Here is a 15,772-nt window from a genome sequence, read left to right on the forward strand (position 1 = left end):
ACACATAATTGAAATACTTCTCTTTAGTGCGGAGGCAAAAGAGGAATTTTGTGTGCCGCCTGAAGAAGGCAATGATTTATTGATACACTGTGCTGCACACTTTTAAAAACCCGACTGTCTGGCTATGTCTGCATGGCTTTAAAGGATGCTGTTTTTCTTCACATGATCTATTTTTTTTTTCTTTCGTATTGCTGATACAGCCCTCTCTGGGCCTCATAAAGCCGGGGAGTGCATCTACAACTTCAAACACAGATGAGAATCAACAACAAAGTGTTTCTGCTGCCATGTGTTTGATATGAAAGAGAGCTGTGAGCAGGTATACCTCCGAGAGAGGAAGTGGTGGTGAAAGAAAAAAAAACATGCAGTGAGAAAGAGAGAAAGAGAGAAAGAGAGATTAATACTGAGTCACTTGCCTTGTGCATCTTCAAAAATGTTTGATATGCACCTCTATTATGTTCTTACCCTGTAGCAAGAGATGAAAAAGACTCAGCTCTGTGCAGCTGTGTCCTCTTGCTTCTCTCTCATGGTGTCGATGCTTCTGGAATCAGTACATGAACATAAACCACCCATCATCTCCCAGACAGACATGCACAACCCTTGAAATATTTTCTACAGGATGTGAAGAAATGCGATCAACCTGTCTTGTCTGCAAATGTGTGTTTTTTTGTGTTTTTTTTTTTTTTGTTTAAAGATTGTGGTGTGATTATCCTGTGTGTTTGGGGGGGGGGGGGGGTAGTGTGTGTCTGTGTGCGTGTGTGTGTGTGTGGGTGTGCTCGTGCCATAGGGGGTCGAGGGAGGTTTGGGCTGGGAACTGATGGGGTTGCTCCCGCTGAGGTAATTAAAATAGCAGGCGGTAACAAATGCACATTACCATCTGGCTATGATGAGCTCGCAGCTAACAACATTTTCTCAAGAAGCTTTATTTTGTGGCCCATTTTTGGTGAGTGTGTGAGTGAGTGTGTGCATCATTATGCTGAAAGATGATGAGAAATGAGGCATCAGTCACAGCGCATCCTGATTCACACCTATCATGGCTTCCATGACTGATGGATCAGATCACAGGGCTTGCCAACTCATTCAAATGCTATTTTGCGGTGCTGTCTAGCACATGAGTAAAGACATACTTGTGGTGGACTTACTGGCCCCTAGTTTTTTTTTTGTAGATGTTTACAATCATTATTCAACAGTCAAAGCAAGGCTATGGGTCAGGGCAGTGAAGTCGACATCTTATAACATTTAAACTCTTTTTCAACAAATAGTCTTTTGATAGCAGGTTGTAAGAGATTAGTTTCCAGCAATGGTAAACCATAAAACCACATCTGATGTCTCATACCATTGGGCACTCCTGGGCAATTCCTGCAGTCTGTGAGTGTTTGGCCTGACTCGGTTTGCTGGCATACTTACCCTCTATTCTGAGTGGAGCCTCTTTATCTGTGACTCTTCAACCACCCACATCAGATTGTTCTAAAAATGTAGGTACTTAGTTTCTAATCTGACCTAAAAGTCATGTGAGTTTCACTGAGCATGTTAAGGGCTTGCCTCTTGAATGTACACTGGGTTGAATGAACCAAACTAAACAATAATGAAAATCCATTGAACTATGTGGAAAGATTCATGTCTGAAACCTTTTCTGTACCTGAAATAGCTGACAAATGATACTCTCTCTAAACGATTGCTGTATTTTAATTCCAATACATGTTCATGAGGTAGCCTACTTTGTATTTTATCATTTTGACATGCTTTTTTGTAAAAAGAAAGAAAAAAAAACATCAAAGGTTCGACATTTCAAAGACTGTCTTACAATCAGCACTCTAGCTTGCATAAACTAACCACCTTTTGTATATCTTTGAATGCCAGCAAAAATACAGATCCTATTTGAGTATTGAGTTACACAACCAAAAATGGGCTCTTTTCTGCTCTTGTCCACTTCTCCCAGTTATACTTGCTCTGGATATGGCTTTTACACACAGTAATTGGATTGAAACAGAAAAATGGCCAGCTGATATTCCAACAGGAGCTGTGAGACTTAATACTAAAATACACATGCATTTATACTCCTCAACATTCTATGATGCACTGAACATGCACTAAATTAAACCATATTAAACCACAACTTTCCATATTAACATGTGACTATACCCAAATTAGGATATCTATGAACTTCAGGTTAAGGAATGGATGTGGATGCCTGCAAAAACTGAACATTCAGAGTGAGCTCAATTAGCCTGCATGTGTATTTGTTGTATTTGTGTGGGTGCAAGCTTGCTTCCTGGTGTGTGTATGAGTTGGTAATGTGCAAGGGTAACTATTAACCCTGGTCTCTGCCTCATTAGAACTGTGTCTCTGTTGCCATGGTTGTATATTAAGGGTGCTTAGATTAATGTAGGATTTGCATCTAAAAGACTGAACTGGTGCCTTGATTGTGGTATGTGTGTGTGTGTGTGTGTGTGTGTGTGTGTGGTTGGTTGGTAAAAAAAATGGGGGCAGGGTAGCCATCAGAGAGGGAATTCTGCAGCAAATTAAACTGTGCAGGCCCTGCTCACTACTCCACTACTCCGAGTGCATGCATACACACACTTGCACACACACACCCCACAGCTTCTGTGCCTGTCAGTCAGTGAGGAGGTGCTTGTGGTTGGTGGGGGGGGGGGGGGGGGCATAACACAACATGTCTACGTCTCTCTCATTTGAAACGCGTACCATATGACAGAGATACTTTGCGTGTCAAATGGAAAAATAATACATGCACTAAATATTACCCACTAAAGACTCATCTCACTGTTTGACACACACATTGACATCTGCTTTGCAAAGTTTCACCATTACCAGGCTTGAACTAAAGCCTGAGAGAGCGTCTGTGGTTTCTGCTCTCTCTCTCTCTCTCTCTCTCTGCAGACAGCTGGTTTTGCATATGCAGCCTGCAGCAGCTGGCCTCGTCTCCGTGCTTCTCATGTTTGTAATGAAAGGCCAGAAAGGGAGAGAGGGGGGCGAAAAAAAGAGGGAAAATAAAAAAGACAGCCACTGTGAGAAAATGAGAATGAGATTGAGAATGAATGAGATTGAGACAAACAAGAGGAGGGGATATAAAGAGCCACCATTTCCCCCCTCTTAAATTGATTCCAGGATTACCATATATGGTCATGTGAGACGCACTGCACTGTGCTGCATTGCTGGGGTGCTCGGAGCTCTCTGTGAAGTGGCTGCTCGAGGTCCAGCGTGGTGCCGGTGCCACGGGACAAGGTGAGTCACTGCCTCGTCGCGCACCGCAGTGACTCACCCCCAAGTGTGACGCACATGAGCACAACGAGCTGTGGGCACGACTGGCGTCTTTTCCAGCTCCGTATCCCCAAACGCCTGCGCCTGCACACATCCATCACAGAGCAGCACATTACAAAGTCCCAGTGCCTCAGTGAATGTGTCATACTTGAGGACCATGCCAAACTGCACAAAAGAGAGTGAAAAGGGGCCAGACAAAATATGGTGTAGCAATAATAATAAAATAAAATGATTGAACGATTTAGATTTTCCAAAATCCCTCTCTCTCTCCCTCAGTGTTCTATTCTGCATCCTTTTCTGCCAAGAAGCCTTTCTCCCTCTCTCCTTGAGCCTCACAGTCTCTCTCTCTCTCTCTCTCTCTCTCTCTCTCTCTTTCTCTGGGCTGCATCTGTGTGGGCACACGCTCCAGAGGGTCGGGATCTTCGTAATAACAATACCTGCTCGCGGCGAGAGGGAGCAGGCAATCGCCAATGAATATTAATGATGAGGTGGGGGCTGGGGAGAGGGATGGGGTGGTGGTGGAGGGGGGCGGGGGGTGTGAGGGGCATAGTGCACCCATCTCAAAAGCTCCACTCAAAAAAAAAGAGAGAAGAACCCTGGCAAAATGAAATGGAGAAAAACAGATTATATGCATCATTTTTCAAGCTGCCTCCAAAATCTCATTTGCTTTAGTGCATTTTAATAAGATTTCTCCCGCGCGGTCTGCTGGAAGTCTCCGGATGTTGCCTGGCAAAGGCCGTTTTATTCCCTCTCCGTGTGAATTTTTCATGCGTGGGGCCATGTTTGCGGCGGATAAAGCTCTCCTCTGCACCTTGTTGACCTTTCTCTGTATTCAGTGATGCACCATGGCCCTTTCATTTTAAGTCACAGGAAATATATGCCGCAGTGAAGTATATTAAATTAGAATTTCAACATACATTACATGAATGCTCAACAGACATCAAATGCACACCAATGATTCATTGAATGCGGGCCAGTTTATCCTGGGGAACAGATAAAACATTAACCGATTACAAATCGTGCATGCCCCAGTCAATAATTGAATACCTCCGCTAATTTAAGCAGCATGCTCAGAACAATTCCTCATTACTCAGAAAACACTTTCATTTTCAGCCAGACTGAAACAAATGCATCTCTTTTGCATCATAGTTGATTCATTTCTTGTGATATTAATGAAGCCATTAATGATCCAAATGGGATACTTGAGTAGAATTAATGAGCAAAACAGGCACTGATGGTGAAAAGAGGCCATAGGCTTGCATGGTTGAAAAACGTTTAATAATCTGCACCAAAAAAAAGACGTACCAAAAACCTCATTTCTCCTATTTATTACACTAATTTCAGTTTGTGATGAGTTGTGGACTGGAATTCAGTGGAAGACTTGGTTAGGCAGACACAATTAGCCTATAATGTGGGTAGCCTATAATAGCCCATTCTCAAATCAAATAGATAAAATATGATAGATAGAAATGTATTGTGTTTAGATAGAAATAGATAGATAGAAATGTATTGTGTTTAGATAGAAATAGATAGATAGAAATGTATGTATTTTTGAGACATGAAGCTACAAGAAGAGGGCAAATTGCCTCTATTGGTTCATATAAAACCTCTGCATATTATTCAAGCTGCTTCACATGTTTGTATAGAGGTGCTGTTGATAGTTTTTCATCAAAATATCAGTGGCTAAAAAAGTTCAAGATCCAAGATATGGCAAATAGAAAAATCACAAAAGACAGAAGTGGTAAAGGACATCAGATTACCATTTGATGCTGATGATTATATGTTGTGCTGCACACCAATAGTCTCAGAATCTTTCACCCTCAGAAACGGCAGAAGCGATCCCCGCATGACCGAGTAGTGAGCTTCTCTGGCTGAGGCGACCGCAGAAACAGCGGAGGGCTTAGCAAGGCTTAGAGGCTTGGAGCTTGGTGGAGAGGGGAGAACAATGGACGTGTTGCTGGTTTTTGCATCATACCCGAGTCAGAACTATCCATCATCAGCATTGGGTGTCTACTCACCCCCCATTTCACCGCCACTACTTTGATCAGCCATCGATATGGTGATCTTGAGAGGTTGGCTCTCTGTAGATATTTCACATAGGAATAGCAGGTCAGAAGTGCTTTAAAGAGACTTAATGACACTGCAACATCTTAGCAGCTGTGCTGAAGGAGGGCAGCAGTTCAGCGCATGGACACTTGGGTGTTTGTGTGTGTGTGTGTGTGTGTGTGTGTGTGTGTGTGTGTGTGTGTGTGTGTGTGTTGGGGGGGGGGGGGGTAGTAAGGGGTTTCAGGTCAGTGTGTGCAGATAAAACTATACAGTAGAGTGTTTTCTGTGGTGTTTTTCTCTTGACTTTGTGTGTGTGTGAAAGAGACAGAGAGAGAAAAAGAGTGTCGGGATATCAGGGAGTTGGGGAACTCTCTTCTGCTGAAGAGGAAAATCCTCCCAATATCTGTGAGGTTTGCAACAATCATGCTGCCAGAAAGTGATGTCTGAGGACCTTGCTCTCAAACATGCATGCGCACACACACACACACACACACACGCACACACACACACACACAAACACACACACACACACACACATATTGCGAGCCAACAAAAACAGCTCCACCCTGCTGTGCTCTGGGTGATCCTGCAGTGCTGTGAGACACAGCATGATCATTCTGGAAGACACTGAATCAGCCTAACGCTGAATCAGCTGCTTCAGATGGACTTTGGTTGGCAGTAGCCACATGCACTAAGAAAAAACACACAAAATACCAACTAAACTAAACGTAACATTTGAATCATGGCATTTGCTTCTGAATTGATATGTTTCCCAAGGACTGTTCTTGTGAAAGCCTTGTTACACAAATATGCTGAGGTATTGATTTCCCATTAAGTTCAATGGGGTAAAAAATCCATATCCTTCCCCTTAAATAACCATCACATCCAGGCATGTGCTGTAAATTCCTAATACATTCAATTTAAGAAAATGAAATGCTAGCTCCACTTGCCAGTAAATTATGACTTCTTCTTTTAAAATATCTCTCTAAAGTCCTGAACATTATATTGTAAGTACATATCCGTGGTTTGTCCTTTATTTCTGAGTCTCACCTATTTACATGATGCGGTTACCACTGATCTTTTGGTCCTCGTCTGAAGTGCTAACCGTCAGGTGGGCTGCTGTAAACCATGTGTGACTGTCGTGTTGGTGGCTTGCCCTCTTAACCTGTTCCGCAGCAATGTTAGACGTGTCTGATCAACCAATATCAGAGGCATGAAAACAGATAATGTGACCTAAATACAGCATGGTCTAGTCTGTGAATGCACAGATATAATGTAGCTGTGGGCTTTAATGCCACAGATTTCAGATGTTGAGCTTGTGTGGTGGTGTAGTTTTTGTATGTGCCTGTAAGAGGGAATTACTCTTGGATTTAAGTGAATACTTAACATTCATGTGGAAAAGAAAGCATGAAAGCATTTTAAATCACACACATGATGTGCATGGATTTGATCTAAATCTCCAAGACCACTGTTTTTTCTATCTAATGGGGACAGCATCCTTATCTCTCAAAGCCCTCTCATTGAAGCTGCCTGGTCACTGTAGTCATGAACACGGCGACAGACATTGCAGGGGAGATTCCAGAGCCATGCCATTTCCATATAGATGGACTAGTAAACTCGAGTTTGCAGGTCTCCTCTCCTTCTCCAGGTCTGGGATTAAAGCTTGATAGAGTTACGGTTCCCATTACACAGAACTGCTCTGCCTCTATTGATAGCAATTACAACTATTGTGGTTTAATGTTTGCAAAAGTATATTGATTGCATCAACTGTCTTTTGCTGCATGAAATTTGGTTTGCACTGTGAAGCTGTCAGCCTTTTGGAGTCGAACCGAATAATTTGCTCGAGGACTGAGAGACTGCTGAGCTGAGGCCTTGAGAAAACTGCTTTCCTTCCTTTTCTGGCACCGAGTGCAAATTAAAATGTAATAAAATGTAAGCAAATGGGCTCTTCCCAAGAGATGCTATTTGGAGAGGGGAAGGCAGAACCTCTTTTGACACATAGAAACGAGCGCTCCTGACTCCAGGAAAAGGCTAGAGCTGATTTACATAACATAGACACTGGGCAGCTGAAGGGGCAGTGTGCAAACAGAAAGACTCACAGTAGCACACTAATATGCCACACTAAACATTTCTATGGGAGACATACACAGACATTCACACACACACACACACACACACACACACACACAAACCTCCTACAGCCACATCACATAGACTGGCTCGAAGATTGTACAATGACCATCTGAGCTGGATATGACCTGAGGAATGGCCTAAGCAACGGAAGCCAGAGGCCTGCAAACAGTGCAATGTTCAATAAACTGTATTGACAGCTCGGTTGCTACAGCACAGCCAGATCTGAATGCACCCTGGGGAAGCCCAACCCCCATCCTCCACCTCCCTCTCCTGCTCTGAGAAGTGGGGGGTTGGAAGTGGAGCGCTGATCTGCCGTGAACCCCCCCCCTCCTCTCTCCACAGCAACAATGGCCTTGACAGTGACACCAAAAAGTGCATTTCCGTTGAACTGTCAGGATACCATCCACGGCAAAAATACAAACACAAAAAATGATAAAGCGAAAGAAGATGATTCATATGAGCATGGCATCCATATTTGAGAGAGGGTGGCAGCCCTGTGATGTGGATTTGCTTTACCCCACTGCCCTTATGATGGGAACTTGCATTGCCCCAGCACCAGTGAGTTACTTATTTGTGACAGTACTGCAACGGCAATCACGTTCATCGATGTCCCTTTGAACTGTAGCCTGCATCCAGGCTGTCTTCCTCTGAGGTAGCCCTCTTGAAATCATCACTGAGCCCTCTCCATTTGGCTTACAATGGTAAAAGCAGTCTTACTGTTCTCATCTCCACTCCACATGACATTTTTCATTGGCTAAGCTTGTGTATGGAAGGCTTGAAAAGGCTCTATCAGGGAGTGTGTGGTGAAGATTACAGTTTCATACCTGCTCCCTCTGCAACAAGCAGCAAAACTCTGGGTCAAATAATATTACTTACTGATGTTCAATAAATGAGATAAAGGGCTCTTATCATGTTTCTGAATTTTATTTTGTTTAGCAGCAAGTAGGCTACTTGCTCTAGACTCCATGGTCCAGGGTAAGCTGAAGCAGCATTTACCATAAATGGAAGTGTCCAAGGGGACGCTCTCAGAAATGTTGTTGCAGTGATGTTATACTGCCTAAATAAGGAGGGGCTATTTTGGCTGTCAAAAATAAAATTACAGATAATTTAACCTGGTAATGCATGGCATATTCAAACTGTTCCAGATGTTCTCTCATTCCTTTTTCGGTTGAATAGCTGGTTGGTTGATCCATGTTGTTTATGCGATTGAAAATGAAAGATTTTGGAGCGTAGATAAAGACACATGCACCCATATCTTAAAATAATTAATGTAGGCGCACTGCATTGCGCACTGGTCTATGGACTAATTCTTCCTAGTCATTGTTGACCGAGAAAATAACATCGATACAGCTGCTGACTGAGCGGTGGACCAGTTATACTGGTCTGGTTTTGATTCAGGGAAATGGAAAGATAATATACATCAACAAAGCATAACTGTGTTCAGCATTCCAGGACACACAAAGCCGCGATGAAACGCAGTAAGCTGTATATCAAACGCTGTCGAGAATATTTTCGTTTTAGGCCTATACGTACTCAGCTGCTGTAATAATCAAAGTCGCAATAGCTTGAATAGCTCACCACCTGGTAATGATCAATTCCACGACAGAGCATGTTGTCTGCGGAATCCAGGTTATAGCCTAGTCCTATCATAAGTGAGAAATCTCGATCATAAATATTTACATAATGGATTGGGAAATAGCCTACCGACTATTTCTGTTAGATTTACAAACTGTTATTTCCTTGAGAGCTGGGAAAGAGATAATAGCGATAGAGACTGCTAAATTGGAAAAATAGATCTGATGCAATGCTCCTTAATGGGAATAATCGCCCAGGCGTTGTTTATTTGACTGATCGGCATTTTATACGGGCATTAATTTCAGGCTGGCGCGATATTTCTCCCCCTCTCCTTCATGCCCATATAAGGAAGAGCAGCGCCTTTTCGCGCAAGGCTCTCCATAGGCTGACTGTTGCCGCCTCGAGCTTCATTTTAACCCCTCCGGTCCGCTGCAATGTGCATTTGGCGGAAAATAGGTTGTATTTCACTGTCGCTTCTTAAATTTCATAAACCCAACCACTGCAAACAGAAATGTCCTCGACTGAACGACATATAGCGGAGTTACAGCGAACGTTATACCTAATGATTCAAGGTTATGCGTTCATGCACGATAGACATTTTTTCCAGCGCAATGGCTGACATTGAGCACGACAGATCATTGTAATAGCGGAGCTGGAGACTCTGGCCAAAATTGCAGGCAGCCAGCTGGTGTTCGCTGGCTTTCACAGGGGGCTACACAAGGCTTCCCCAGCTTTCACAGTCGGTTTTAAAGTAAAAGTACACGGATACGTATTGTTTTGACGTTGGTCTTATGCTATTTCCCAAAATTTCGGTCTGTTAAGACGGGCATGCAGGCTCTACATCGACCGAGATTGCTTTTCTCACCACCTCAGCCAAACTAATCACATCTCGTCCTAAAAGTCGTTTAATATCTCTAACATTATCCTATGGGAATTAAACAGTGGCATGGGCACATAGCCTATTAGAAAGAGATAAAAATCTTCCATGAAGTATTTCAGACTGGGCTCTAGACTATACCAAACAATTGCATTGAACTGTTCTAAAACAGGCCTAAATTAATGTAGCCTATGTGTCCATATGGTTCCTTAATAACGTTCTATATATTCCTTATATCCAGGCTGTGATTCCAAAAACCAATTAAGTCTCATCCATCATCTTGGTGTGTAATAGGCTACAAAATGCTTGTCCCCAAGATGCCTATATTAAGAACAGAATTTTGGGCAACGCTATTTTTGCTGACTTATTTACTCGGCACTACAAGGACACATATGGCTATTGCTATATCCTTTTACTGAAATGTATTGAATGCAAAGAGAATGTTTCAAAACTTTGCATGTCCTACACACTGACAGTATGGTTACCAGTTGTGTGCACAGCACGGCAACCATATCCAACCAAGTCCCTCCCTACCTTGGCTGCTACGATGTGACGTCACCCATCAATTGCATGAACTAGCCTAGTTTTTGTGGCTACACCACTGAACGTATCTGGTCGTGTATAGCTGGCAAGGAGTCCTAACATGAGAGTGAGTGGAGGAGAGAAAGTGTGAAGAAGAGAACAGTTGGTAAGCAGCGGGAGAGGGCGGGCTTAAAGGAAAGAAACCTTACAGGAGACTCCGCATAAACTGTAAGCAAAATAAACACAACAGAATACGGGATTCATTATCGGACTTTCACCATTTACATCGCTGGCTGTCGACAATCGCATCCGAGCGGGAATGGATCTACCTGCCGTCGGCGAACACGTCTTCGCTGTGGAGGGAATCGAGAAGAAGCGCATACGGAGGGTAAAAGCTGAGCGCCAACAAGGAATAATCTAGCAGGGACACACCAGACTAATGCATGTTTTCAGCTCCTGGTGGGCTTTTTTGGTGCGTTGGGTTAACATGCAATCTTATTGAATGTTTACTCTTGCCGAACAGGGCAGAATCGAGTACCTGGTGAAATGGAGAGGATGGTCCCCAAAGTAAGTCGTTCGTTGCACACACACGCTTTTGCCGACGAGTAGCCACGGGTCCACTCTGAGCTATCCGTTTGAAAATAAAAATGGGGAGGCGCAAGCGAAGTGGTCTAATCCATGAATTCCATCACTAATTTGTGACTGTATGAAGAGAGAGTGATCTGCCATGTTCTCGCGGTTTAATTGCGGTTGTGTTGCTTAACTGGTGAATTCACGTGAAACTGCAATACTAAAATGGCCTCCTACTGTGCAATAGTTCTATAAACGTAATATCGATGCACTGGAACATGGTTGTTATATGTATAAATATAATTAAGGACTTTTCTAAAAATCTATAATTGAAAATATGTTTTTCGTCCAATGTTTAATGTACAGCCATATATGGTCATCAGATGAGTAAATGTAATTTGATTGACACCACGATTCTTCTGCATTATAGGTACAACACGTGGGAACCGGAGGAAAACATTCTTGATCCTAGGCTTCTGGTGGCATTTCAAAACAGGTGAGAAGTGTGTTAAACGGTTTGTGTGTGTGCAGAGGTAGTGACTTGACCGGTGAGGGGGAGGGGATTATCCATGACCTTATATAGGCATGGTAGGAGGGGCTCAATGGTAGACTCTATGCATCTGTCTGTGAAAGGAGACATCTCTCCTGCATTTTCTTCCCTTTAGCCACAATTACAACAACTGCAAGGCACAAGGCACTCCACACAAGTCATATGCTCTCTGGGGTGAAGTTATTAGTTGTTTATAACACCTTCAAAGATTAGTTTGTATTAGTGTCTCACTGTGGATGTGTTCCTGCTATTTGCTGATTCTTGTAATTGTTAATTCCTTTCCATGGTTTTCAGAGAGAGACAGGAGCAGCTGTTAGGATATCGGAAACGAGGACCAAAGCCAAAACATCTGTTAGTCCAGGCAAGTCAAATTTGCATATTTATTTGCTCCTCATGTGAATTCTGATCAGAGGATAACTGTCAGTTAATATTTGAACTAATGTCCTTGTTCAATGATTTTCTGAACATTTTACTTTTACTAATGTTGATCTGTCTGCCAAACAGCATATCTTTAATTCTTTTCTATGGCATGCCATGGATGTTTTTAAAGGCATGCTATTTACTTTCGGGAAAAGTGCAGTTCTTGTTCAAGTTTAATTGTCTGAGTTATTCAACAGCTGCACGTGCAAATTTGTTAAACCATCACTTCACTGTGTTTGTTAGCAATGTGAAAGGCACGTAATGTTAACATAATTGAACTATGTTTTTTCAGCTCCCTGCATTTGCCAGAAGATCTAGCATTCTCGCCAACTTCCAGGATTCATCCCAAGATGAAGAAAACCAAATCAAGCTAGACTCCATTCCCATGCACCGTTCCCAGCCTCAGCAGTATCAGCTGAACAGCAAGAAGCACCACCATTACTTGCCCAACAGTCAGGAGGTATCACCAGAGCCACACACACATGGCAAAAAGAAATACTTTTACCAGCTCAACAGCAAAAAACATCATCATTACCAACCGGACCCTAAGATGTATGATGTGCAGTTTGCTAAGGTGAAAGAGACAAAACCTCAGGGCCCTCCAAGTCAGAGCTGGAACCTACCCCCATCCTTGCAGCAGAAGTGGGTCAGGGACAAAGACACTGGCTGCCTGAGCAAAGTGAAAGATCTCATTGTGGAACCAAAGAAACCATCTACCAACACAAGCCAACCAGAGCAGCAGCCCAACACAAGCCCGAAAGAAGGCAGCCTTCCCAATGCCGTCAGCAGCAAGATGAAGATAATTAAAAACAAAAACAAGAATGGCAGGATCATTATTGTCATGAGTAAGTACATGGACAGCAATGTGTCATCGACGGACTTGGCAAATGGAGACACTTTAAGGTCTCCTCGCCAGGGTGGAGAACCTGAGGACAGTGGCACAGACCACTCCCCAGAGCAGGCCAAGGTCACGAGCCACCAGGAAGACGGCACAGCAGAGAAGGATTCTAGAGGTCGCTCTCTGGATTATAAAAAAGAAAGGTCCTTCAAAGAGCACAGAATCCCAAAAGAAAGAAACATTGATGAGGAGCATTGTAGAATAGATACTTTGGAGGGTCAGTTTAATACCAAAGTAGATCAACCTTTACAGCTTACTAATAAAACAAGCCCTGTGCCAAGTGCCCCACTGGAGGTAAGCAGATGTCATTCAGTCCCAAATGATCGGAAGCGGACCTTGTTGGAGCCTGTAGAGCACGGGTCAGACTGTAAAAAGTTTCTGTGCTCAAGGAGCACAAGTGCCCCTAGTACAGTATCTTCCCCTTACCAGAGCGAACCTATGAACCTACACCTTGGTGACCAGTGTACAAGGAATGGTTACAGTGCGTTTGCAGGCGCCAACCCTGACGAACCCATTGATCTGAGCTTGTGGAAGTCTCCGAAACAGGTAGAGCCCACTGCGGGGGCTCCTACCTCTGACCAACAGTCAGCGGAGACTCCAAAGAGGCCAGAGGAACCCGAGAGCCATTTCAAACCATTTCAGGGCAACGTTGTCATTACTGATATCACAACAAACTGCCTCACGGTGACCTTTAAGGAATATGTCTCCATCTGATCTGACAGTCAGAGAGAAGGCACCACTGGGTATTTGTACATATGTAAATAACGTGTACAAAAAATATTCATATGTATGTACAATCTATAATGTATAAACATTATGTTGCTGCTAGATGCAGAATCAGAGGAGTGTCCTCATTTTGAGTGTTTTATAAGTTTGTATATGAATGTTAGAACATGTACTTAAAGCTGCATTGCTAAAGATTGTTTGGGATTCAAAGCACCTAATTATGACAATTATGGTTGAAGTCAGTGAGCTACATGGTATTTTAAGGCTCGCTGAAAAAAGCACTTATGTACCCAAGCTTACAAGCAACGTGGTAATTAACAATGCCCGTTGAAGAAATATGTCTGCACGATTTAAAGAGATCATTTTTTATTGAGGGAGACATTTTGCAAAGCTATTTTCTTGGTTAAGACCATTTGATTGAAGATGCTAATGAGCTAGTACACCGAATAATTAGCAGACCACTTATTTTATTGTGGTGTTCATGTTTGAGGCAAGATTTATCATACATTTGTATGTTTTCCCAAAAGAGCTCAACAGAGTTGTCCGCCATTCCCGTCATCAGATACTAACATTTTTTTTTTTTCCATGTGATTCTTGATAAGGCATGAAACTGGATGGAGTGTAGCACTTACAGATTGTCTTCATGGGTTAACAAGCTTGTTAGATATTCAGAAAACCAATAAAGCACATAATGTTTGAGGTATGGTTGGAAACAAGTTATATTGCTGTGTTATACTGGTGCTCATCTGTCTGCATCCCAGAGTTGTCAATGATCAATTGATTTGTATGATCAGGGGGGTATTCCAAGTACGTGTTTTAGTGACAAACCTGGGTAAGTTAACTCGGAGTAAGTGGTAAACCTCCTACAACAAGAGCCCTATGGCATTGTTTTTTGTTAGGAGAATGAAGCCATACAGCTCTTCTATTTACTGCCTACTCTGTGTTAACTTACCCAGGTTTGTCACTAAACCACATACTTGGAATACCCCCCTGGCCAGGCCACATACTTTTCAAACACAAGAGAAGGAATGGGCAAATATTAAATACAAAAATATAATCCCTTAGCACAAACTATTATAAAACGGCTGCTATAACGGATGTATCAATAGTTGTTGCTCTTTCAGTATAGCAGAATGTAGTCTACGGCAACATCAGATAATGCCTGTCGTACACATTTACAACAGAGTAAGCTTCAATGTCTGTGGAATGGTCAAAAGTATAAGTAATGTTGGCTGTTAGGCTATTTAACTATATTTTCAGTTCAAAGGTAGCCTCTTGCTCATATATAGGTAACTGGATATTCAGCTGAACATTTCTATCCTATGCACAAATTTGTATTTGTTATACAATTTGTTAAAGAGCAGACATGTATGTGTACATTAAAAGCATTTCAAAGAAACCTTTTGTGTTTTGTGGATATATGATATTAGTTATGATTAAAGAAAAGGAATTAGCATTTTAGTAATAAGCATTTAGTGTCTGTTTTATCACTGTTTACTCTGTGTGTGTATGTGTATGGTAGTGGTGGAGGGTATTGAGTTTTGTCAACCACTGAGGTTAGGAACACACATTTTGAGTGAAAAACTATTTTTTAAAGATATAGGCACTGGCCACAGTGTTTTCTGCTTTTAGCATTTAAAGGCAGAGTAATATACTTCAATCTAACACCTAAAAGGCAAATGGATGAAAATTACTACAGATTAACAACCCAGCTACAGCATCCCTTGGGCCTAAGAAAAGAGAAATATCTTTACATTCACTATAGAGATGACTCAAAGGCCCCAGCTGTGGCGCAACTGGCTGGGGCCCCGTACGCCGGCGACCCGGGTTCGATTCCCGCCCCGTGGTCCTTTCCGGATCCCACTCCTGCTCTCTCTCCCATTCGCTTCCTGTCACTCTCCACTGTCCTATCATTAAAGGCATAAAAAGCCCAAAAAAATATACTTTAAAAAAAAAAAGATGACTCAAAGAAGGAGAAAATAAATCAGATCTCCAATAACGAAAGTTAAAATCTTCAAAGAAACACTTCTCTTGCAGTCAATCAGTTCTTGATTTTCATTCTTTCATTGTTGTAACCAGACGTTTGTTCCTGAGAAACACTGTGAGAGCATTTCTCTCAATCAGCTGTGATTAATCTGTGTTTGAAACCTGACTGACTCTGGTCGAATCTGCTTCTCCT

The 15,772-nt window shown here is 42.5% G+C and overlaps 1 protein-coding gene across 1 annotated transcript; it reads left to right on the forward strand.

The window, feature by feature from the left end:
* The first annotated feature begins 10,491 nt into the window (after positions 1 to 10,491).
* On the forward strand, positions 10,492 to 14,992 carry cbx4 (chromobox homolog 4 (Pc class homolog, Drosophila)). The gene is made up of 5 exons (XM_042086676.1): positions 10,492 to 10,817; positions 10,953 to 10,996; positions 11,430 to 11,495; positions 11,844 to 11,910; positions 12,262 to 14,992. Exons 1-5 carry the CDS (start codon positions 10,749 to 10,751, stop codon positions 13,579 to 13,581), a joined length of 1,566 nt encoding a protein of 521 aa, XP_041942610.1. The 5' UTR covers positions 10,492 to 10,748; the 3' UTR covers positions 13,582 to 14,992.
* The last annotated feature ends 780 nt before the right edge of the window (positions 14,993 to 15,772 follow it).

This window comes from Alosa sapidissima, chromosome 3, assembly GCF_018492685.1.
Source record: "Alosa sapidissima isolate fAloSap1 chromosome 3, fAloSap1.pri, whole genome shotgun sequence".
Taxonomy (NCBI): Eukaryota; Metazoa; Chordata; class Actinopteri; order Clupeiformes; family Clupeidae; genus Alosa; species Alosa sapidissima.

Coding starts and splice junctions, on each gene's coding strand:
- cbx4 (XM_042086676.1), top strand. CDS start 10,749: ATGGATCTACCTGCCGTCGGCGAACACGTCTTCGCTGTGGAGGGAATC. Junction 11,496..11,843: donor CTGGTGGCATTTCAAAACAG/GTGAGAAGTGTG, acceptor CATGGTTTTCAG/AGAGAGACAGGAGCAGCTGT. Junction 11,911..12,261: donor CAAAACATCTGTTAGTCCAG/GCAAGTCAAATT, acceptor ATGTTTTTTCAG/CTCCCTGCATTTGCCAGAAG.